General features: G+C 38.9%; 1 protein-coding gene across 1 annotated transcript in view; it reads right to left on the minus strand.

Moving 5' to 3' along the window:
* DNAH11 (dynein axonemal heavy chain 11) overlaps positions 1-26,039 on the minus strand; it is a 150,199-nt gene that overhangs the window by 101,172 nt on the left and 22,988 nt on the right. The window contains 23 exon segments of the mRNA XM_054815055.1: positions 158-220; positions 222-286; positions 832-994; positions 3,983-4,177; positions 4,308-4,400; positions 5,043-5,052; positions 7,046-7,174; positions 10,509-10,645; positions 11,419-11,520; positions 11,522-11,564; positions 11,671-11,853; positions 12,651-12,811; positions 13,852-13,983; positions 16,224-16,379; positions 16,381-16,458; positions 17,573-17,625; positions 17,628-17,721; positions 19,300-19,426; positions 20,866-20,927; positions 22,132-22,365; positions 22,723-22,845; positions 23,111-23,242; positions 24,726-24,884. Of these exon segments, the coding sequence (XP_054671030.1) occupies positions 158-220; positions 222-286; positions 832-994; positions 3,983-4,177; positions 4,308-4,400; positions 5,043-5,052; positions 7,046-7,174; positions 10,509-10,645; positions 11,419-11,520; positions 11,522-11,564; positions 11,671-11,853; positions 12,651-12,811; positions 13,852-13,983; positions 16,224-16,379; positions 16,381-16,458; positions 17,573-17,625; positions 17,628-17,721; positions 19,300-19,426; positions 20,866-20,927; positions 22,132-22,365; positions 22,723-22,845; positions 23,111-23,242; positions 24,726-24,884 (2,694 nt within the window).

Here is a 26,039-nt window from a genome sequence, read left to right on the forward strand (position 1 = left end):
TACTTAGCAATAGCGAAAACCAAAGAAATTATAAGAATGGAAGAAAAAAGGAACACACACTGAAAAACTATATCCTGAACTCCAGACGAATAAAGGAAAAAAAAAATGTGAAAACAGGTGGAGGAGAAGCCACTGTATTTGCTTCTCAGTTGCTCGCTTTGTTATCATCCATAACAGTGTTGAGCAACTCAATCCACATAGGATCTATATCTCCATCTAAAAACTAACCATTTTGGCCCCTCATAGGTAATATTAGCTTGCTCTCTCAGAAGAGATGACAGGAGACCTGCAAATTATGTTTCAATAGAATCACATCACTTTAGTGCTTAAATAACAACACTGCACAGCAATTAAAACTTCAGAAGACTTAATGCATCACTGAAACAAGAAGCTTTTGTAGCATCAAACCCATGCTTTTTTCCTTTGCTTGCTTATTAGATGGTTATTCAAAGTAAAAATAAAAAATATTTTCATTGAACACTTGATAACAGCAGAATTACTTTGTTTTATGTAATAATGACCTATTTCTGTTTTGATTACAGGAGAGTATGTCATTAGTTTTAATGATATGGGTGAGATATGGGAGGTTGCATGGGTCTGGGGAGAAAATAATGCTCCCTTTAAGGCAGCTGAATCAGTATCATTCAGGCTAGTACTTTTATATCTACTAGCATTCTTCCCCGCCTTCAGTCTTCCCATAACCACCAGTGCTCTGCACCCACATCTTATTGTATCAAAACACAGAAAAAGACAGCAATTTATTCTCTAACACCTTCTCCAAATTCAAGAATTGACCATTTCTGATGGAGAATGATGTCACCAGGAACTGACCCTAGTAAGAAGAACATATGCGCTACTTGCCATCTTTCCATTCCTGGGTTGCATGGTGTATAAAACCAAACAGTTCATTAGCTGTCACAGCTTTTGGGTTAGGGTCATTCCAAAAAGGCTTTTGTTTCATGTTCACATATGTGTGATGCAGAATTTTCAGCACCTGAAGAGAAGGCACAGGCTGCATATTAGTGATACAATTTTGATTCAATAGGAATCTTTCACTTTCCTCCTTGTGTGAGCCTCATGAAGTTCAACAACGCCAAAAGTAAGGTCCTGCACCTGGGTCAGCCCAATCCCAAGCACAGCTATAGGCTGGGTAGAGAATGGATGGAGGGCAGCCCTGAGGAGAAGGACTTGGGGGAGTTGGTTGATGAAAAGCTTAACACGAGCCAGCAATGTGCGCTTGCAGCCTGGAAAGCCAACTGTATCATGGGATGCATCAAAAGAAGCGTGACCAGCAGGTTGAGGGAGGTGATTCTGCCCCTCTGCTCTGCAGAGACCCCACCTGCAGTACCGCGTCCAGCTTGGGGGCCCCCAACACAAGAAGGACATGGAGCTGTTGGAGTGAGTCCGGAGGAGGGCCACAAAGTTGATCAGAGGGCTGGAGCACCTCTCCTGTGAGGACAGGCTGAGAGAGTTGGGGTTGTTCAGCCTGAAGAAGAGAAGGCTCCAGGGAGACCTTATTGCAGCATTCCAGTACCTGAAGGGGGCCTACAGGAAAGCTGGAGAGGGACTGTTTACAAGAGCATGGAGTGATAGGACAAGGGCCCATGGCTTTAAATTAAAAGAGGGTCGATTTAGATTAGATGTTAGCAAGAAATTCTTTACTGTTAGAGTGGTGAGGCACTGGAACAGGTTGCCCAGAGAGGTTGTGGATGCCCCCTCCCTGGAAGTTTTGAAGGCCAGGTTGGATGGGGCTTTGGGTAACCTGGTCTGGTGGAGGGTGTCCCTGCCCATGGCAGGGGGTTGGAACTAGATGATCTTTGAGGTCCCTTCCAACCCAGGCCATTCTATGATTCCATGATTCCTGAACTGGGTCTCTGACTGCAAATCCCTGCACTCAGTGAACTGTTCACCTTGATTTACTCATGGCCACTGTGCTAGTTTAGCCCCAAACTTCCATTAAGCCTAAGGATAGGAAAGGAGAATCCCATTTTGAAATGGCTGTACTCTGCAGTTGATCTACTCTAACAGAAAGTGTTGAATGGAGAAGAAAATCCACACAGCTGCCAACATTTAGTAGCAGAAATGGGCAAGCATTATCTATTAGAAGCATTTGTCTAGTGTTTTGGCAATATATTCCACTATTTCTGTCTAGAAGCCTAATTAAACCATCCTGCTTCTCCTTCCAGGACAAAGTATTACTTAGTCTATCTGTCAAATTGAATCCTCATTACATGGTGTCACGATTAATTTTCCTTTGGGACGTACAAATACCGCACAAAATGTAGAATTTGCTTGTAACATTTAAGCTTGGCCATTGCACGTCACATGGCTGACTGGATGGCCTGAGCAGTGTGTTATTACACTGCAGCCTAAGGCAAAGGCAACAAGCAGAACTGTTTTTTCTGCGAGAACCATGGAAATTTCTTTACAATGTAAGATAGAAAACATGCTGTGTAGGTAGGCAGGTACCTTACTCTTTCCAGTCCCCGCATCTCCAGCACAGAGTGATGTGCTGCCAGCTGAACAACCTACCGCAAGGAAGGGATACACGGTGAACATCTTTCCTCTCCTGTGGTCCTCTAAACAGACACACAGTTATTCACAAAAATTATCTCCCTCTTCGTGTTCCTATTCCCTTTAACAGGGTAAATGGACCTGTATAGGTATAAACCTTCTCAGTAGACTTGCCTCAGCTGAGCTGATGCTGCATCAAGCAACATCATTTGTGTCCCAGAAAATGGGAAGAGAATTGGCTTAAATTAATGAATGCAGTTACCTCAACAAGTGAGAACAACTCTTATTCTGCTATGCAGCCATACAGTCCAGTAGGATTGTGCCAACTCAGGGATACAGAACAGTTATCACAATTTTGCTGTCGATTTAGCAGAGTGAATTTCACACTCTGAACAGTTGTGCAGCTATAATTTGGTAAAATACAAAAATCAGTCCACTAAAGTAATACATTTCTTTCAGAGAAATAGTTCTGTAAGCTGCAGAATGAAAATAGCTTGGCTGCTTATGGATTTCTGTCTTAGTGAAGAGCATCCACATTGATTTTCTGAAGTCCAATAGGAACAAGTCCATGTTCCTCAGTGCTCGTCTTCTGATTCACCCAGTTAGCAGGAATCAAAATACTCTACGGAAGGCTGATTGCAAAGTTTATAATACCCCAAGGTATAGCTTATTGTCTTTCACCCTTCTGTCAGGACAATGGAACAAGATAGACTGCAGCAGAAAATCCTTTACGAATCCTGAGATTTCACATTTAACCAGCTTGGTTATTTCAGTTTCCAATAAACCCTAATGAAGGAATGGAGTGTGCTATCACATAAAGCCGATGTGGATGTTCCTTGAAGGAGGGTGGGGATATACTTTCTTAGTAGTCCAAAGCAGCACACTTTTTAATTTGGTCTGTATAATACCCAGTGTTTCCAAGTTTCACCTTTTCACTCTATCCGTAAATTGAACTAAAAATAGTGTTTAAATTTAGCTTAGAGACAACTAATTCTGACGAGTATACATACATACATGTAAATGCATGCTTTAGTGTGCACGGCACAATATGCATTATACCACAAAGAAATACGAGAACACACACAAGTCACATGCAGCCATGCACATTCCAAATCCACACCTTCTTGTTTATATGTTTTTGCTCCCTTACTCTTCTTTCCTCCTTATAAATAATGAGCAACAATTAATTTGTTACCAAGTACAAATGCTGGTTACTGCACACACACACACATGTTTGTCAGCGTAGGCAGCTTTTTTGAACGGGACACGTGTTTCCTTATGGGCATATTTATGATACTGGGGTGCATTACTGCCACAACAAAACACCTTTGAAATACCGAGACATTGAGGACACCTTATCAATACTGTAACATACTCAAAAATAACCTTCATGTCTAATACAACCCATTTGCAATTATTTTGATTGAAACTCTTAAGGGGAGTAATTAAAGGCAATAAATTCTTTTACTTTGAGAATAAAGCTCTCTTCAGACTGTGAGAGAAGCTCCAGGGTAGACTGTTTAACCATCCGTTCAAAATGCAGGTTCCACTTCCTCAGAACATCCAGAGCTAGAAACAGGTCACTGATCAGGCCCGTGAAAATTGGGATATCATCTGTCACTATTTCAGGCAAATTGAAGTCTCTTAAGGCTCACATGAGCACCTGGAAAAGGATGGTAAATCACATATTGCAAAAGCATTAAATCCTTCTCTTTTTAGGATTCTGTTTTTATTCAAAGGCAAAACACTAGAAACAGCCCCCAGTCTTAGATGCTTTTAGATGAAGATTTTACCTGATCCTCAGGTCTGTTCTTGTCTCCTTGTTTCTGTGAGCCAGTAACTACCAAAACTGACTTGATAGCATGAAGTTTCCAGTCATAATTGTCCTGGGGAAAAAAACCAACCAGACAAAACCATTTTAACTAGTCATCATGTTAGCACAGGAAATAAAACTAAGTGATAGTGTTTAAGAAAACCATCCATTTACACACAGAGTAAAATGACACCTTTTTAGTCCCTTGCAGTCTTGCAGTGGTTTTAGGCCAGTGTTGGAAGTCTAGTAAAGAAAAAAAAACAAAAAAGGGTGTATATCTACTTAATTTTTATCATTCCACCACTTTGCTCCTTATTTTTAAATGGCAAAATTTGCACCATCAAGTATTATTGTATTCAACTATATCTCCATGATGAAACAAGGCAAGCAGAAAATTGCTGCCAAACTTCCACTAATTTGACCCAATGCTAGCAATATTTTTCTGTTTCCAAAAGAGAAATTTGGACAGACTATCAACATATTTTGCAACCAGCTGCAACACCAGAATTAAAGGAGAAGAGAAACAGATAGCTACTCAGCCTAGAGGAAAAGCCTAGAAACATTTGGTAAGCGAAGGGCAGAGAAAAAGCCCTTATCTTCCCCTAAGCCCTGCCAGTGGGAAGGCAGATATCCAATGCAGAAGGCACAACTTTTTCATCACACATAGGCCCTTCAATCCCTCTTCTTCCTTTTTCCAGGGCTGTGTAACATTCACCTCTTTCCCTCTCCTTCCTAGGTAGCACAGAAGTAGAAAGAAAAGGAGTTTGAAATGTTTTGGAGACTAACGATTTGAACAGCAGCAGCGTGAATGATTGAAGGGTGCACCTCAACAGCCAATTTTGCAATGGCTGAAGGGGTCTACCGTAAAGTTGCAGCTCTCTAAATTTACGGCTACACCTACACTTAAAGGTGTTCTTGAAGCTCATGTAGAGATCCCAGATGTTTAATTGTGGTATAACCAGCGGTGGGACCAGCTACTACATGAGCAGCTGGGTAAATACGTGGATAATCGGCTCCTCTCTGACCTCTGCGTGGCTGCAGCCAAGAGTTACACGGCCACCGTCTCCTTGTGTTAGCATGCATCACATCAGTCACGGTGGCCTACAGTTTCCTTAGTGCGCACACGCTACCCCTCCCTCAATTTCAAAACTCCATCTGGGGTTGCAACTATTCTGCTGTCAGCACCCAAACTGGCTACCAGTCAGGTAGGGTTTCAGAACAGTAGCAGCAACCACTCCCATGGCTTCAATATAAATACAGCCTGGTTGGTATTACTAGAGAAAAGGCAAAAGGGCAAAGGCAAAAGGGCAAAGGCAAAAGGGCAAAGGCAAAAGGGCAAAGGCAAAAGGGCAAAGGCAAAAGGGCAAAGGCAAAAGGGCAAAGGCAAAAGCAAAAGAAACCCAACAACCAAAAACAAACCCCCCAAAAAGGGAGGGAACAAAGCCAGTATCAAACCTACAAGTTAACAATATAAATTTATTTAAAAGATATCACTATCACCTTCCATGATGGTTGCACTCTATAACTGTGAAACAAACGCAGAAAATATAGCAAAATGAAGAAAGAATAAAAAGCAATTTTCAACTTCAGAACACTTCATCAGCAGTAAGCAAAACTGCCATATTTTTCTGAGGTACTAAAGATGCTGAGCATCTGCAATGAAAGTGAGTCTCCACATTTTTTAAATGTTACACCTGGGCAAAGAAGATAAACACAGAGATGGTTGTGAAAACAGAAAAATTTAGGAATATATTGGGCTTAATGAGCTTCTGCTTAGATTTAGGTAAGATTTTTTTTTTCCCCAAAAAAGTTGTTGTTGGTTTGCTGTCTGATGGGTTGTCAAAAAGAAAGCTATGCATCTTTGCAGCAGCCTGCTGTGGAGATTGTCCAGCGCACACAGACTTTAATACAACACTCAAGTTAATTGTCTCTAGAAACATTGCAAAAATGTGTCAGGAAAACTTCAGGTTATTTAGAGATAATTTCAAAATTATGCAGTCATGAAAATAAAGTTGCTTTTGCTTTCATAATGGCCCTTTATGGCTTAAGGTTGAAGGGTTCTCCGAGTTCTTATTCCACTAATAAAACTGAATATTAAGACTGTCTTGTGAAAAATTATATATAGTTGGAAATGAGTAAGCAGCATGCGTACAGTGAAGAAATTATAAACCTTCCAAGTCTTATAAACTGTAGATTTTTAAGAGAACTAGTCTGAATATGAATTCATCCTAGTATAATAAAGCATTGATTAAAAAATGCAATTATTTCCATTTTTCAAACATTCCTCCAGTATATTTACTGGAGAAAGCTTAAACAAACATTCATCCAGATGGAATACATTATTTTTTATTCATAATAATTCCTACTCTCCTTCAAGGGTTTTGTCTTCTCCAACAGATAGTTACATTTCTAATACAGATACTACACAATAACACAATGCAGTTCAGCTATCCGAGGTATGAAGCAGTGACACACAGTAATTTAATGCAAAATTAACACATTACAAATGTCCCAAGAACAGAGAAAAGGTCACTTTCTTCTAAATTCATATGTGACAATTTAATAAGGATGGACATGTGATTTAAAGTATCTTCAAAATAAAAGATAAGACTATACAGATAAAAAAAATACCTATTGTTATCCAGTGTCCAGCCGTGCTGTTTCCAAGTAAGCGTTAATTAACACGTACCAAACCCAGAAGCCCAAAGAGACCCTCACCTGTTTAGAAAGCAGAGAGTATACAAGGCAATAAACTTCCCGGCTAGCAGGCGTGCATCAATAAACCCTTCAGCAACCAACATAATTTCACAGATCAGTTCAATATCAGGGACAACTGTGGCACAGGGTCTGAGGAAGAAAACAAACCCCCTAAACCAAATACACAGATTGGTTATTTAAATACGGTAAGAATAAGTCGCTTAAATCAAATGACTGATGTGTACAAACATTTTTAAAAACAGAGCTGGAGAGAGTCACAATTAAGAGCGTCAGTCAAAGCTAACAGGGACCCTACTTCAAAGCAAAAAGAGCTAATTAGGCACCGTTGATTATTAGTGTTCAGTAACGTTGCCGTACACAAAGGAGGCAGCTGAGAAACGCAGGGCTTGCAAGACAGGTACTACCAAAACTCGAAACTCGGACCAGGCAGAGCCTGCAGCGGTGTCACTTGCCCCCACGACTGGAGGACACTGCCAGCAGCTGTGCAGGCTCTGGAAATGAAGCACAACACCCTGCCATTGCTGAAAACACCACCAGTTTTTAAAGCACTTTGATTTTTGGATGGGTTTAATGTTTTATATAAAGCTACGGTTGCCTTTGGAGGTTCCGGTGTTTCTTTTTTTAAATATAGCTTTTAGTGCAAACTTTTAGAACAAAACCACAGCCATTTTAATGATATAAATTAAAAAAACCCACCCCTCCAATTCTAAAAGTAACACAAAGCAATAACGCAAAGGCTAATCAATTTCCTCATTAAAAATCACTACTTAAGTTACACAGTAGCAGAGAAGAGATCTGAATGTTGTGTTCAGGCCAGCTACAATCCAGCAAATCTGTCCCTCAGCACTTTTCTTACTACTGACAAATACAAAGATTTCTTTTGTTCCCCATTCATATTTAAATATGATAAAATTAAGACCAGTTGTTTAGTCCAGCAGTAAGTTTCTGACAGAAATCAATAACATTTAGTCTAGAGGAAGAGTAAACACCCCTATGTTAAAAAAAATTTAAGTAAACTATTCCCTAAGAAGCATTTCTTCATAAGCCCAAACAAGGGCTGCTATATGCATGGCAGTTAATTATAAAAAATTATATGCTCTCCTACCCACCATAACCAATAACCTTCTTGCAAATAGAATAATAGCTTGCACAAGAAATATCAGGCTAGTAGTATTTAATATATCTTCTCTCCCTTGTGAGATTTTATTAGGTGTCAAGTATGAGGAGTTAATGCTTTACCAGTTACCTCCCGCCTTTCCTGTGCCTTGTACAACGGTTAAGAGCTACTACAGACATCAGCTACAGCCCTGAATTCCTGAGTCCCAGATGCACCAGTTCATACTTTAATTCCAAAGGCTTTTTATGTGACAACCAAGAAAAGGTGACACTTCAGCTCTGTTTTGCACGTACACTTTGGGTTTTTTTTTTAAATAACAAAACCAAAGAAAACCTTAATAGAAAGCACATCAAATAAAGCAATAATTTGACTTTCAGTAGAGATATTGTTAATTAGTATTAATGTCACATCCCTTACTCTTTTCTTCCTAAATGGAAAAAAAAAAAAAAAGGAACAACAACAACAAAGACAGACAAAAAAAATCACATGCATTTCCCATCCTCTGGCCATTCACTGAGAGATGAAACACCTGGTAGTGAGAGGGAGTGATGCCTCCTACTCCCTTGTCAAATACCCCATCCAGCTGGCTGTGGAAGACGTGGCTGCCAAGACAGCCGGCTGTCCGAATGCAGAGAGGGCGGACGGGGTCCCCGTCACCCCGTCCTCCCTGGTGCAAGGTTCTCAGCTGAGGGGCTGCCCAGCATCGTTCCCTTGGTGCGTACCAATCCTGCTTTGCCTTGAAGGGATCTTAGGTGGCAATTAATGAGAAGGCTTGGTAAAGCAACAGCTAAGTTGTGAAATATTTAAAAAAAAAACCCAAAAAACCAAACCAAAACAAAAAAACCCCAACTTGTGGGGAAGGAAGATGCATCGTTCAGGGTCTCCCTCCAATGTTTGCCAAGGCCCAACTACAGGGTCTTACTCAGCAGCAGTTGTTGCAGCGGCACGCAAATTCAAATCCTAACCTTCTTGTAAACAGATGTTACTTACTGCTTGTTACATATGATTGTAATTTAGGCTCCAAGAACAAGAAAGCTAATTGCTGATGCCGCCCAGTCCTGCCATCTGAGGCAGGATGTTTGGCTGGCAAGAGGATGAGATGTGCCGGAGCAAACAGCTTTCTAACTTTAGCAGACTTTGTGTCTTTCTGCAGTGAAAGCACGAAGGAGTACTGCGTCAGGAATTCCATGGCTAAAGCAGGAATAGTAAACCACACCAAAATCTTGATGTACTTTTAATACAGTGTTTCAACTTGCTCGCAGAAGCAACAGTGATGCCCAGTTCTGCCCTCAGTTTCTGTCTTTTAAAAAAAAAAATCAAAGGGATTTACTGCTCAGAGAAGCAGATCCCAGATAACACGTCTATACTTGCGCCTCCCCAGACAGCCTGGCAATGCCTTGCAGCTTGCCCCATTGAACTTCAATATGTTGAGAAATGAAATCACAGAATTATTTTTTTCTCGAGTCTTGATTAAATCAGTGAAAAGCGTTAATGCAACAGCGAGGATTTCAAATTACAATTTAGGGGTTTTTTTAAGCAAGCCCTGCATCATTTAAGTCAAAGACCATTACCACACAGTTCAAAGTGCAGATCCAACACTTTATCAGAATAAATTGACATCATTTTACTACCCATCATGCTGGAGCGACCACTTGTAGAATTAATTCACTCTCAGAAACACTGTTTCAATAGAAACTCACTGAGCGCAACACACAAAATACAGTCAGATCTTTTAAGTTCAAAACTTTCTTCCTTGAAACATTAGTGGTAAGATATAAAGCATAAATATGTACTTGAAAAAACAGGTAATGGACATCCTGCAGTGTCCAAAAGCATACAAATTTTTTTGCTGTGCACTATATTTTTCACAGCTTCTCAGCAATCACACACCCAATATTTTACTAGGTAAGAGTATGCAGCTTTATTTTTAACTGGTAGTTATGAAACAGCTACGAACGCAGGCATGCCTACTCCCATAGAAGAATGCAATAGCTAGATGCTTCAAATGGCCATTTTACTAGGTCAAGCCAGCTATGAGGATTCCTATTTACAACAAAACAGCAAATATTCTTGCACATATTTAAGTACATTCCGTGTGTTCCTGGGTACCTTTAATATTTTAAGTAGATTTAAAAAAAAAAGCAAGATATACATTTAATTTCCCTTGTCATTATGGTGTGCAGGCAGGCGCAACACGAATACTGATTTTTTTTCCGCAGAAATTCTGAATCAAACACAAATTGCACTTCACTGGAAACCAAGGCTAGTAACATCAGGTGGCATATGTACTCTAAGTGTAGGCTTGATATACTACTTTACCATAAAAATACACCATAGCATACTTGCCAGAACAAAGCATTGAGATTTTCAGGTAGTTCTGTCCCACCTGCATATTCTGGGTTCCTGGTAATAAATATTGCAGCTGATGACTTCAATGTGATGTTTTCATCGAGGAATAAAAATTTGTTATAACAAAGGTAATACTTACAGAAATTTTACAGTTTGATTAGATGTAAACAACTACATCGTACAAAGCCGACCATCAGGGGTCAGATGACAAAGGTGCTTCTGGGCCTGGATCTAGTCTCTTGCAATGGCCAAAAGCAAGTGCCTAGGAAAGTTTGCTAGAGCTGAGCAGAGGCGTTTCCCTGGTAGGCACCAGCTTCTAGTGATCTGTGGCTCCTCCGGCCAACACTGAGTTTGGAAGGAAAAGACTGGACTATTAGACCAACAAAGAGTGCATATGGCTGAAGTATGTCTACAGGAGGAACTATCTTTTAAAACATGCGGAACAAATAAGACCGATAGGGATGCGGTGGGTTTGAAAAGGCCAGGAGGCAGCACTGAGTAAAGGAAGCGGAGGAAGGAGAACATGGTGCAGCGGAAATACAAGGCATGTCTCAAAAACGCTAAGAAACTCTGGAACCCCTGAGACTTCTTGCAAGGTTGAATGCCACCAAACTTCTCACCCAGATGATGCAATGATTTCACTTGGCAGGACTTTAACAAGACCAGAGCTTCTACAGCAAAGCTTCCATTGGATTCCTGTAGGGCCAGGAGTTTACTCACATTTATTGCTACATTTTGAAGAGAAAGTTATTTTAATGTAGTATATTATGCAGGTGATTTAATGTTACCATCTACTCCCTCACTGCATTTACAAAGGAACTGCATTTCAGAAGAACTTTGGGAGAAGATTTTACTGGTTCAGTATTTATAGACTACAAAGGACAATAAAGAAGCACTGCTAAAATACTCGCTTCTTGTTCCTAATGGCATTGCGGATAGTCTTTACTTGTACCGCCACCACTGACAGAACTCCTACCGAGATGCAATTGAATTCATCAAAGCACCTCTCAAGCTCCCGTCTGGACCAAACCCTTATAGATAAGCCCTACAGACCAAAATCAAAAGATTTAAGATCTTTTTCTTGAAAGCAACAATTTCGAATGTACTTCGTATGAAAAAGAAACTAAAATTTCTGTACCACTTTACAGAACATCTCACCTTGTGATCTATCTGCTCAGAAAAATTGAAGACGTACACCATCATACCAAGGGCACAGCCTAGATGTTTGGTGGTCTCGGTTTTACCTGTGCCAGCTGGTCCCCCAGGAGCACCGCTCATTGGTAGGTGGGTTAATGTAACAGCTGAACATAAGAAAAGTGATTGTTAGCATTGCAAGGAGCATCTGCAGTGTCAGAAGGTGGGGTGAGTTTGGGTTTTTTGTTTGCTTGGTTTTTTTTTTCCAAACCTTATGTTTCATGGGTGATTTATTCTGAGTCCACTTTCACATTACAATTTAATGTCCTAAACCACAAATGTACTTCTTTCACGTTCACATAAAATCATGGTGTGGTACTACTGGGAAAATGCTTGGTTTAGATATGAAAACCAACCACATCAACATTTTTTAGCAGGAAGGAATATCCTATCAGTGGTCACACAGGACAGGAAACAGGAGGCTGCAGTTGCCTATTTCAAAGACTTGAGCCCTCAAATTGTCTTCCTCAACCAGGGTCAAAAGCACTAAGCCAGCCAGGATTTCTGGGTGCATCTTTCTGCATCACTGATTTTGACAAGAAATTCCATTTTGGAGCAAAACATTTCCAGAAAAAAAGCTTCATTGTAAGCAGTGTGAAAAAAAGTCCAAACCAGTACTTTAACACATGAAAAAAAATATTCTTTTGGTGAAAACTCCTGATTATCCTTGGTATAGATCCACTCATATTCTTCTTCAGACTAGACATTGAATATATAAAGTTAGGCAAGAAATAGTTCAGTTATTTTAAAAGTAATGGACATTAAAATAATACCTTTACTTAAGTATGCACACCCGCATGCACACACATGCTCAAAGATATTATGTCTTAAGAACCTTATAAAATACATATGAGGTATGAAAGAACACTGAACTTCTAATAAACACTTAACTTTTCAGTCACTGAAACAGATAAAGCAGACACTGTTATTAGTAACAGTCATTACCTGTCAGTCAAAGGGGTAATAACTAGCTGAGGGGTATTTCCCAAGTACTCATAGAAGTACTGAAACTGAGCATCACGAATGTTGGCAAAACACTGTTTCTGGGCATCATGCCATTTGTGGCCTAGCTGTGACAGCCAAACCGAAGCTTGGGAACTGGTGACCTAAAAAGCCATTGCAGAGCCATTACGCCAGGTAGGAGCTGTTCCGATGAAAGAAATGAGACCCATCACAAAGCTACAGCTGTCATCAGTAGGTCTCACACCTCATTCCTAGCCACTTATGAATAACAACTGCTATGACCAATTATGAAGGATTAGATGCACCTCGAGGTATTTGCGCTTTTATACAGATGCAAGTGTAATATAAGATCTTTTTAATAGAGCTATTACAGCAGAACGTATTGCCACTTATTAAGCCAAGACCTCTCCTTACAAAAAATGCAGTCTTTTCCTGAAAGCAGACATCACTTTGACCAGAATGAGTTTCGCCTTACTCCTCAAGCCTTGTTTCTTCTTGTCTTAATGTCATCTTAGAAACCCATTTTTTTCTGAGGCTCCGGAGGTCTTCTTTCCCATTCCCCATGGAATTCTTTCCCATTTCAATCCGCATTCAGTGAAACATTTTGTGCATTCAAACCAGCAACATGTGCCAGCCACCTTAGCTTTAACCAAACAAAGTTATATACATGAGCGAGCACTTTGGTTTAAATAAACACTCAAAATTGTACTTGTATGCACTCAGAGTCACCACAGGCGAGGAGTGCTTGCTCTAGAGATGCACACGTATGCCTCTAAAAGGAAAGCAGAGCACACTGAGAACAACTGAAGGCAGAATAAGTAAAGACGGTTGAGAAAAATCCTCAGAATGCCCAAGAATTGTCTGCACTCAGTTTTGTCGTCATCCGAAATTTAAAGGAAATATCTTGCTGCTCACAGAAAACATACTAAAAGTTTGAAGGGTTCCCAGAAGTAAGGTAAAAGTTGACACCTGACATTTTTTCAGGTAACTTAAATTCAGAAGGCAGTAAAAAAGCAGGTATGGCATACAGCTCTGAAGCAGGCTGTCTTCATGATACCTACTCCACCTCCACCATCCTGGTTGCCACATGCAGATCCAGACCCGAACTTGGCTTAAGTACTATTAATTCCTATCAAAACCACTAAAATGGTGCATGTACAATAGAGCCGATCCAAACACACACCTTCTGAGCTACAAGGCTTGCTACAACATCTCCACTGCAAGCATCTATAGTGCAAATGGTCATGATTTTCTGTCGACCACCTAAGGAAAGTTCTCCGAGCAGCACGATAATAAGAGCATTTAGCTGAGTGACCTGAAAAGATTTAGGTAACCCTCTAAGACCAGATGGATCCCGGTACAATCTACCGTTATTGCTACTAGAAATTAGTTCTGCCTACATCATGAATTAAATCACCACAAAAACTGTCTTGTATGTACAAATTTACTGACATTAAACATGACATGCCAGAAGAAATCCTGGTTTAAACAGACATTTGAATGACCTCCAAAACAAGGACAATTGAGATGAGCACAAATACTGAAGATAGTCAGCTAGACAGTGTAGGAGGAATGGATGAACAAGATGATGTGCCTGAAGTTGAATTGTAAATTTTGTGGTTACAATCTCCATAGAGATATGCACCAGAATCCGCAAAGATTGTACTAATTGCATGAGACTGACTATTGGCAAACTGTTTGAAAATAGACCTTAGGAAAGATCAATGACTTATGTTTTAAACATAGGCAAAGCATAGAAGGGAAGATCACAAAATATGATAGGAATTGATTATACAGATTCATATAGTAGAAAGACTCTATGGAATTTTTCAGGTTTCATATTAATAGGGGAAAAAAACATACACAGCTACTGCATGTAATTCTAAGGGGACAAATATAACTAACTTAAAAATAGAAAGATATAATTTATTGGGTAGCTAGTGTGAGGTAGAACTATGCTTGTACATGTTTTAAAACTCCTGCTTAAAAATAGGTGGTGAATTAGAGAGACCTCAAACACTATGCTTTCTGTATTATTTTTATACAATACACAAAAACACCTGCTGGTGCTGTTTTTACTGAGACAGAGTTAAAAGGCCCAGAAGGTAATATTCCATGCAAACAAGTTATTTGAGAATCACAGTGTAAGCCCTAATAGATTGTGAAAGTGCCTACAAAAATAAATCCAGAAGATAATTTCACTGGGGTCCCTATTTTTTCTGTATCATATGGTAAGAGAGATATCAATAGCAACATTTTGAATGAAATTGTCTAGCATCCTGAAATATTTCTGGTATCTTCCTTTAAACACACACCCAAAGCTCCGCTTCTTTATGGCAGCGAGCTGTCATCTGCAGAGATGTCCAGGTGACCTTTCTTAGTCCATTCATTTTACAGCAGAACCACTCCAAAGTCCCCACCACAGGTGATGCTCGGTCAGGAAGCAGCAACAGCAGGAGACAGTGTTCTGCTCTACTTGCAAAGCGACTGCAGAAATGCAGCCTGACCAGATCACATAGAGGTTCATTGTGGATCAGTCTCTGCCTTTCACAGAAGCTAGCAGAGATTATTTAAAAAACCCTCAAAAGGAATATAAAAAACAAGTCCGGGAGATGGACATCCTGAGAACACATCCCACAGTTTGCCACAGACATCAGCCAGAATTTGCTAAAACAACAGTCCACCAAAAAACCCAACCCAACAAAACCAAACCATGCTACTAAACATCATATTGAATAGCTATAAACTGGACCAAAATTTGGCTAAGCCTTTATCTGGCCTTTCCTATACATCCATCATTCTATAGCCAGAAGTTCTGTGTGTGAAAGTATTTCTTTTGTTTAAAGTCTGCTACCTAATAGCTTCAGGTAGTGGTCATTAGCTCTTCTATTATGAGAAACAGCGAACAAAGATTAATCTTTATCCACCTTCTCTATTACAGGGATAATTTTAGACACCTCTATCAGATTGCCACCCCCCCCCCTTTGAAGTCTCTTTCCTATTTCGTATTTCCCTTCGGCAGTTTTTCCAGGTTAGAAAAGAAAACCAAAACTACTTGAAGTTTTCACAAGGAGAAAGAATACTCACACCAGGACAAACACGTTCAAGAGAAGCTGGAGGTAAACAAGGGTGAAGCAAAAATCAAATGACAGAAGGTACCCTTCTGAAGTGGGACTAAAACTAACAATATTAGAAGTAAACTGTTTGGTTTGACACAAATCCAACAGGTTTGGCTTCCATACACAAATATATGGGTTTAATATTTGTGTGTATGTTGGTTGCATACTCTGGTCTTGCCACACTGTTGTGGCTGACATTTGGCAGTATCTTTGCTTTACCTTTCATCTCAGTTCAGAATAACAGCATGGAAAACCCGGTAATTAAGATGTGATCACAATGTCCATGAGATAACAGAAATGGAAGCAAAAGGCATTATTTCTTTTTTCAGTAGATGCTAATAGCAGTTTATTTACTACAGGATTAAAATTATTAAATATGCCACTCATCACGTTGTACTTATTCTCACTGAATTAAACAGAAAGAAGATATCCAAACCTGCTTCTTGTGGCAATCCTTCTGGGCTGACGTCAAGCCCTCTTCCAGCCTACCAAATGTCATTTCTACATCCAAAACCCACCAGATTTGTGAACCAGTAAGCGCAACCTGGGCTGGGTAGTCAAAACGCCACTGTCCTCTCTGCTTCTCTTCATTAGGCCAGTATCACCTCCATGATGCAGAGGCACACTGGTTTGTGTACAGTTCCCTCAGGGTGTTGCAACCAAAACTCTACCTTCTGAAGAAAAAAAAAAACCACAACCATAAATAGTGGTTTATTTATGTTAAACCACTATTTAACATAAATAGTACATTTTATACTAACCACATAGGAAGCTCATCTCATTAATCTTTACAAAGGATTTTCTTTACATCAAAATTCTTTACAAACTTGAACTGAGAGTGGGGTTTTTTCCTTCCATTTTCTCTCTCCTGCTGCCTCTTCAGTAGGATTTCGTTCAGAGGAGCCCTTCCCAACTACAGAGATACCAGACATTGTTTTGTTTTACACAGACACACTGCCTTAGAGCTCCAGACATGAAAGCCTGAAGTTTTACTCTGTGCAAAACAGAAAACACAGACATTACAGCCTTTCCTATGTCTCTATGCACCCAAACGTAGCTGTATCTTGAAGAAACTATCTCTAAGAGGCAAGCCGCATATATTTGCCCATTCAGTCTGGGGCCTCCCTACTGAGACAATCAATCATTAGAACCACATGCAACATTGATTTTATGCAATGTGAATGCTTATCCATTCAGTACTGTTCAGAGAACAATAAGTTATTGTCTCAGAAGCTGCTGATCTGTTCTTTCTGACCTACCACTACCCCGTTAGCACACATACTGGCTGGCCAATTAGCAAATACGAGGCTCAAAACCAGCTAAAACCCTGTTCAGCTGATAGGGAACATGGGAGAGAGCTGGCGGTCTGGAGAGGTGTGTGCTAAAGGATAAGAGAGGAGGGGATCTGAAAGTATAATGGAAGATGGAATAAAAGGGCAGAAGAAGAGAGGAAGTAGGAGAAATGCAACATTCAACCATACGCTTCATCAGTTCTATGGCTTTTAGTACTTTTTTTTTCTTTTTCATTGCTCCCAAACACTTAACCCTCTACACATCTTTTAAAAAAACCCCAAAACTTACATGCAAGGGGCAGCCCGACAATTTATTACGTTATTAGTTATACACAGTTTGGGGCTATGTTTTAGAATTTGGAAAAAAATAGTTGTAAGAGGTTTATTATTATTATTTCTAAATTTACAGTTTTGAAAGGAGCATTTCATGCCATTGAAAGTATCTATTTAATCTACATCCCAAAGAGCGCAGAATTTCACATACTCAACTTACCTGACCACTGCATCCACACCCGTCATAGAACAGAACATACTCCTTTTCTCTGCATACATCCCAAGGGCAATATCTACAGATTCCTCTATGTTCTCTTGAAATTTAAGATCAACAATGTCGTCAAGAAGCTTGGTCAGGTGATGGGCCACCTGCACCCCAAAATACCAGACATAAGGAAACCATTTACTTCAGATTTGTGTCAATCACACTACTTTAATGCATATTTCTATTAAAGTGAATGACTACACACTAACATTTGCTATGCACAATAAGATTTTGTGGTTCAGTAAAATTTAATACAGTTTTTAGCAACTAACTGGTTAACATGAAGTCCTTGCACTAATCTCACAATTGTGTTTCTTATTCTAATGCTTTCAGCACACACTGCTTCAATTGATCTTAGCAAGTAAGATGCATTGAATGACCAGGTGATTATCAACATTTCATTTCTTAAGCTTTAAAGAAAATAAAACCAAAACAGGTTTTTCCACAGTACTGGAACACGTATGCCAATTGAACAAATAATAAGAGTACTTCTGATTTCTTTGGTAGTGTAGATTGAGACGGCGACACTGTCTGTTGTATGATCACTACAGAGGAGGTTTTTATGGGAAAAGCTGGGGTTAATTACACTACCATCAGTCATCAGAAGAATCTGAAGGACAAAGCTTGATATAAAACTGAGAAGTCTTGAAACCGTTATTAATTATGGCTAGTGCTTATTTCACAAATTGTCAATTCAGGTCTAACTGCCTTGTGTAACTATACCTCTCCAAAGACCATGGATTTTGAAGATCGCTGTCTAGGCTCTAGCATGCTCTATGCCTGACAACGAGAACAGAAGATTTGTTTGGTTGCTCTTACCTATGGTGCAGAGCAAGGAGTGGATGAAACAAGTCACTGAGACTTAGTTACATAAAGAAGTTACTAAACTCTGTCATCATGTTAGAACAGGCTCAGTGTTCAAGCCTCACAAGCCCTTCATCCTCTTGGAAAGTATCAGTTCTTCTGCTACATGTCACATCACATCTAAAAAGGCTTTGCCTGAGACACACCAAGCACTCAGAGAATTAATGGCCATGGCTGGACAGTCACTGAGGCCAGGAGTATCATCTGGCATGTAGATAACATAGTATAAAGCTTCTGAAATACATCAAAGTGCCTGTGCTTTTATACAAATTGGTCGCAAAGTGTCACAAAACCTAGCAGATTATTGTTCAAGGGAGGAAAACAGAAGGATAGCTACAAAAACATTCCTCGTACAATGGTCAGCAGTTGAGTCAGAAACAGCCTAACAGAGACCATAGATCTTTCAGTCTTACTTATCATCACTCTGCATAGCACGCCTGAAATTTGATCAATCGGCACCAGAAGCGGAATAGATTTGATGATCTCATTGACCTTTTCCATTTCTGATTTCTGCAAATCTACAATCCAGACATCCAAATAAATGCAAATTGCACATATCTAGATTTCCAGCAAGAGATAGGACAGGATTTGTAACACTTCTGAGCATGACGGTTTCATGTCTCCTTGCTGAATGCCTCGTACTTGTCCTAGCTGGGGAAAAAATGTTTACTACCTTCTTTACAAAAAGGGTTCCTGTTTGTGAAGTAACACTCAGAAACAAAGGTGCATTTCTACGATACTCCCTCCTCACATCATTAGCTGGAAAACTTGCCTTTCTGTAGACAAAATGAAGAACAATAGTATGCAAGGAGGTTCACCTGTTTTGGCTATATTCCTTTTGAAATGATGTCTAGCAAGTCTGCTGAAGAAACGAAACAGAAGCGAGGAAAAGATATGTGCTTGGTTTCTAAATATTCAGCCAGAGCTTTTTCACAAAGAGAAACTCTGAAAAGAAGACAGAGATTTTAACATTACATGCCTTTAATCACCCTAAAGCCAAGAATTCCCTCCCGGTTAAGGGAGAAATCAGACCAAAGAGTAAAACAGAACAGTACAATCCACTTTTGATTTAAAATAATAACAGTGAATGTAACTGTAAGGAGCAGACAAGGTGGCAAACTATACACATTTCCTTTCCAGAAACCAAACCAGAACATGCTCTTTTTACTCATTCAGACCAAGGAACCCAAGAGAATGGAATGGCGCCAGAAAAGTCCCTGAAAAGGTAAGTTTGGCTAAGTGGAAACTCCCCTTCAACCTTCCAGAGTTCAGCATTAGAAAGTTAGGGACAAGAACAAAATTTCTTACTTGACAGGGCAGTTATTTGCAGATAAATAATAAAAAAAAAAAAAACAAACACAAAACAACCAAACAAACCACAAACCCAAAAGAAAACAACACCCTCCCCCCCAAAACCCTAAGAACCACTCTAGTGGGGGAGCAAAGTAACCACTTCTCTTGCTGTACACATTTTCTTTTATGTATGAAGGATAACAAACATGAAAACACATATTAGTATTGACAAAAAAATATTAAGAATCAAAATACTCAAAATACTGCCTATCTGGAGAGGACAAAAGCACATTTATTTACGTGTGACTGATGCACTTTAGCTATTTAGCTTGGTATCTCTTGTAACAAAAGTGACATCTCAAAAAACAAGTTTGTGTTTTGGTGGTTTTTTTAACTTCCTATTACAACTTGTTCCTGCAAGGAGAAACAGGCTGTGACTCCAAACGTTTCTGCCTCTACAGGTAGGAAGAGTGAGCGTCAGTGGGAAGTTGAAGACATACCTTCAGGTGTGTTGAAGGAGGACCTTCGCTGTACACAGTCCACTATCTCCTGCTGTAAGCATGAAAGAAAGACTCCCAGCTCCCAGTTTGTGGCTGGAGAGAAAATGAATTTGATCTAAACTGAACATATTTTTAAGACATTGGGCAAAAATTTTACATCATGCAATCCATAAATAAGAAGCCAATGCCTCAAATTTAAGTGATCATATAAATAGCAGTACAAATCCAATATGTCAAATAGAAAAAAATTTACCATCAGATCATCTCACACCTGTACAGAAAACAAACATAGAATCATAGAATCATTAAGGTTGGAAAAGACCTCTAAGATCATCAAGTCCAACCGTAAACCCAACACCACCATGTCTACCAAACCATGTCCCGAAGTGCTACATCCACATGTTTTTTGAACGCCTCCAGGGACGGTGACTCCACCACCTCTCTGGGCAGCCTGTTCCAATGCCTGACTACTCTTTCAGTGAAGAAGTTTTTCCTAATAGCCAACCTAAACCTTCCCTGACACACCATGACTTGACAGCTCTCATTTCCTGACTGTTCCATGATTCATAATGATACTGGAAATTTTCATACGTCTTTGGCTTGGTTGTAGCTTCCATCACATTTTTGGTATTTGCTATGTCAGTCACCAACTCCTGTACAGAAGTGCAAGGAAGGTATTGCAACATGTGGAATTCCCCTCAGATTTTTTTTCTACTTCATGCTGTTTACTATACTGGGACAAGGAAAGCACTGGGAAAAAGAGCTGGAAGAAGGCATCTCATCAGCTTGTTTTAGGTTTTATTTCTTAAAGGGCTAAAAAAAAAATAATTAAAGAAATCCACAAACCCTTATTTTGACAGTGTTTAGACTGAACATGAAGGAAATGTAAAATGAACAGAGAGGAAAGCAAATACCACTGATTATACTACTAGATCTCTTCTAACAAAATAAAAATGACAGATCGTAACAGAAGCATTATCTTGTACAATAATTCTGCTTATGAAGAAACTTTTGCATGTTAAATGCCATGAGTAATTTCATTGTTCTTAACCAGGTTCTCAACTTGTATGAAGGCGTGAATATAGATATTTATTTATTGGCATATAGTTAGACATGCTGCTGCCCACATTGTTTAAATTGCAGATTTGAACAATTAGAAATTTATTTGAAATTTTAAACACAGAACTTCCTAGCTTTTCAGAAATGTACATGAAAACTTTCCTTGTCATACATGGATTCAATTATAGGTATATTGATAACACACAAGCTAGTCTCCTTACTAAGGAAGGGTTCAGTGACTTTTTTTAGTCAGAAGGAACAATTAAGACACAATATTTTGGGTACATTCAAATGTTCAGGTTGATTGCTGTAATTACCGTTGTCCAATAATAAATAGTAGGCCATAAACTTGTATTTCAACTATCATTGTCCTAAATAACATGGAGTTTGGCAGAACAGACTTCTGTAACTCAGAAGTATTGCATCTCTATGTGACTCCAAGAGGATAAAAAGTTAACAAAGCACAAATAAAAGATGATATTAAAGTAATATGAAGGAATGACCTGCAGAACTTTGTCATAAATCATGATTTGTGACAATGTGTGAACCAACAGCTGCCAGTCCATGCAATAAGAAAACAAGGTGAATAATTCTTTGATTTTAATAAAATCTACTTCTGATATTCTCCCAAGTACGCCTGAGACTCTCGTAATAATGTTAATTCAGTGGGCTAGAAATAAGCCTATAAAAGAAATACTCAAGCTAAACTATCAATATGGTATTATTTTAAAAATATCTATTTAATTACCTACTCTAAATAATTCTAATACAAGGTATAAATGGACATAAACTACTAACTTTACTGACTTTGAAGTCTTGGTTGATTTAATCAAATCTGTTTGTATCTTCAGACAGTTGGCTTCTGATACCTTCAGAGCCAGTGAAAATATTTTCTAGATGGGACCATGTGTGTTGAACTTCCATCCAAATGGAAATGACAGAATCTGCCATGTTTAATTTATTTTGCCAACCTGCCACTTGTTCGATGAACTATGCCACATATTTACTTTTCAGAATCATTTGCAGCTGAACCTAGAAAAACAAAAAACCAGCAAAAACCCCTGCAGTAATCAAAATAATTTATCAAACAGAGGAACTAGAGCTAATAAAAGTTTAACAAATTGTCCTGTAAGTTGTTATTATCATACATCGTAACAGAAGACATCTTTAAACACTGAAAGTAGTCAGCTTATTATTACATTATTTTTTAAAAAAAAATAAGAAAATATATAGTTACATAGTATACATATAATTTCCCAGAAGTAACATCTGGAGAAAACATAACTCTCTGCAGTAAAGATTCAGGAAAAAAGTTTTAACTAATCAAGTGTATCAAGGGAGTGAATAATATTGATATACTAATAGTATTTCTATTAATTAAATACTTACTTGATTGTTACCTAAAGTTTCAAGCAGCTGTTCATTTGACTTTAATAAAGGAGATTCATTCCTGTGATGCTCTTCATAAGAAAATTGCATGGCAGCCCACGTTTGGTTGATTTCTGCCAAAATCTGGGACCAAGAAGAGTAGGAATAACACCCGTCTATATATATCACATTTCATATTTTAAGTTGAGAACTCTAAATTATATTATATTCTCAGTGATAGTAAACTACACCACAATCAAGAAGTTAGTTTCACTAGGCTGTGAATTTTGGTCCCTAGGTAAGTCGCATGAAAATATTCACTTCCGTCATTAATATCTTGAAACAAAACTTAATCAAACAAGTAGTTTGTTACATACTATTCTGCAAAAAACAGAAGGAGAAAATAGGCACTTCTCTCCTTTTCAGTACCCAAATCTATCACAGTGTTGTCACCTATACTTTGGACTTCATCTGCTACTTTATGAAGCTGGAGTCCCAGAAGATCTGTCAAGGTAGTACCTTCTGCTACTGAAAGCCTGACCTATAAAATGAAGAGACAGCAGAGAGCAAAATAAGTAAATGAATATGAAAAATCAGACATAAGCACATAACAATGTTCAGATGGATTCCAGGTCAAAAACAATGATATAAGGTATATGCACTCTAAATATTGGATATACTTTCAGATTTGCACCAAAACTGTGAACTTAATCAACCTAGATGAAATATTTCTTGATGCTGTTACTGTATTTTTTAGTTTTGAAAGTCTTGTACTATGACATATGGTATATCACAACACTAAAAGGCAAGTTTATTTGCACAGCTGCCATTGAAGTTGGTGTAAGTCACAAATACAGTATTTGCACACTAGAAATGTTGGTGATGGTGGGGGTATTTCCCACATTTTGTTACTGCTTTGTAAGACATCAATTTAAAAAGAAACACAACCCAACAAACAAAACCAAAAAAGCTTAATTTTAATCAAGGCTTTGAAAAGACTTAACACAGTCAACATTTTTTCATTTTTTGTTTAAAAAATAAATCATGAAAATTTTGTGCTAGGCCTGTTTAGGAGCTTTCTGCATTAAAAATAATTTTTAATGCCCTTTTATTAAAAGAGTATATGAAAAATGCTTGGTATGTTGGAATAGAAACATTATGTTATGCTCACTCTCTTCAGTGTTTTTCTTCCAGCTTTCCAGTTTTCTTCATTTTAAAAATCATTGAAAATTGAACTTCAATTTTTTTTTCACAATGGTTTGAAAAATTTTTATTCAAAATTTTGAAAACCAACAACTGGTCCATACTATACCCTAGGAATCAAAATCATTGGGATTCTTTGTAAAAAAATTGAAGTAACTGGTGTTTTTTGCTTTTTGGGTTTTTTTTGTTCATACAAACTTCTTTTGTTTTCCAGCTATATGATCAACAGTTGGGTAAAATGTATACATCTCTCCCCCTTCTGGCACCCCTCCCCTCGTCCTGCCCATCTACTGTTAGGTCAAGAGTCTCCCTATTTCTTAAAAAATTTACTAGTAGACTGATGTTTCAGGTGGCCTTTCTTTCCTTACCTTCCATTTCCTTCTGCTCATCATTTCTTCTGTTCGCTATTAAGAAACATTCTCTTTTGCTATCCAGGAAGGTTTCTAGCAACATTGCTTGGTTTTCTTGTAAATATTTAATAGGAATTATTACTGTGAAGTATTCCCGTGTCCCAGACAAGTCAGAGAACCTTTCAAGCTTAGTGCTATTTTCAGGGTCAGCAGGGAGAGAGCCAGGTACAGAAGAACCCTCCAATTTAGCAAGCCAGCTCTGCCTTCAGAGAATTGGGTCCCTTTGTCTGAGCAAAGGCCACAAATTCACTTCTCGACCCATGAGATGCCTCTGTCTGAAACCTAAATCTATGCTCCACTTATATGTTGAATAGTTGGCCACAGTGGCTCTACCACATGCCAGATGGTACTGCTGCATCTATGGTAGAGCACGAAAGGCCATCACCGGGCTCTCTTTGCCTGAATACTTACTCCTGTCGCACGCATGACCTGGCACCAGTGTCCCTCTCTGATTGCAGGATTTCGCGACTCCAATATTGCCCTCAGCGATGACATCAGATTCTTCACCTTTAACTCCAAGTCCTTATATACATCCCAGGAACAAACCTCTTTATCCAAAGACTGCACTTCCTAAGGAATAAGATTACAGTAACTGCAATAATTACTTGCCATTAACCACCACCTTGTTGATAACTTTAAGAAAAATTGAGGAAGTTTCTCAGAAAACTCTCCTGTTTTGTGTGCAGATGAGCGGTACAGTTGTAGTTAGCACAAGTCTAGGAAATATTTTATCGGGGTCGTTGGTTTATGTGGCAGATAAAGTAAAGGCTCTGGAAATGTACTTTCCAGTATGGCACATAAAGTAATGGAACTATATTAACACTGCATTTACACAGTGATTTTATAATTACAGTTGGATCAGAGCCATTTACTTTACCACAGCCCTGATGATTTAAGTCTAATTTTCTCACTAATTATTTCACTGCAGATAAAAGTATCCATAAATTTACTATCTTCAAAGCCACCATTCAGAAATGTAAGGGAGACTCATATGCACACCGGAGCGTGATGAACATGACACAAGTGGTCAGCTCACAGGCAGTGATCAGCGCCTTCTCTATTCCATGACCTGGCATATGTGCCACAGTGAAGGATGCAAAAGCAGAAGGGGAACGCAGTTATCTCAACCCTCTCCTCGCTTTGACCGCCCCATCACAGTATATGACCTGCAGTATCATAACGGGCTAGGTAGAGTCACATAATTTTGAAGCAGTTTAAGCCAAGACATCTGCTGTAAGTCCGATTTTTCTATTAAAGCACTACTAATTGGGCGTGCAATGAAATATGTTGATTCCTGAGTGAAACAACCATGTAAAGAGGAAGAAACTTTATACCCATTAGGTTCAAGGCTTTCTTCCTTCCATACTCAACTACTATTCTGTCTATGAATCACAGCTGTTCCTTTAGTGTCCTGCAAATAGTTTGGGGGCTTTTGTTGCTATTTTTGCTTCATACTACTCCCTTGTCCCATTGGAACTGCCTCCTGCAGGGCTACTATCAACAAAACATTCCAAATACTTCAAGCAAAGAAAGCGTCCTCCCTTTAAAAATGATCATCTTTTCTGCAACTCCCAACGCTCTGGAGCTATATCTAAGAGCACAGCAGATAAACCTCTGCAAATTCCACCTGCCTCTAAAAATAATTACTTTCTTCTGGTGGGGTTTGTTATAAAACCCCATCTTCTTTATTCTTTCATGTACTGCCTCAATTCAGAGAGGTGACAG

This window comes from Grus americana, chromosome 2 (genome assembly GCF_028858705.1).
Source record: "Grus americana isolate bGruAme1 chromosome 2, bGruAme1.mat, whole genome shotgun sequence".
Lineage (NCBI taxonomy): Eukaryota > Metazoa > Chordata > Aves > Gruiformes > Gruidae > Grus > Grus americana.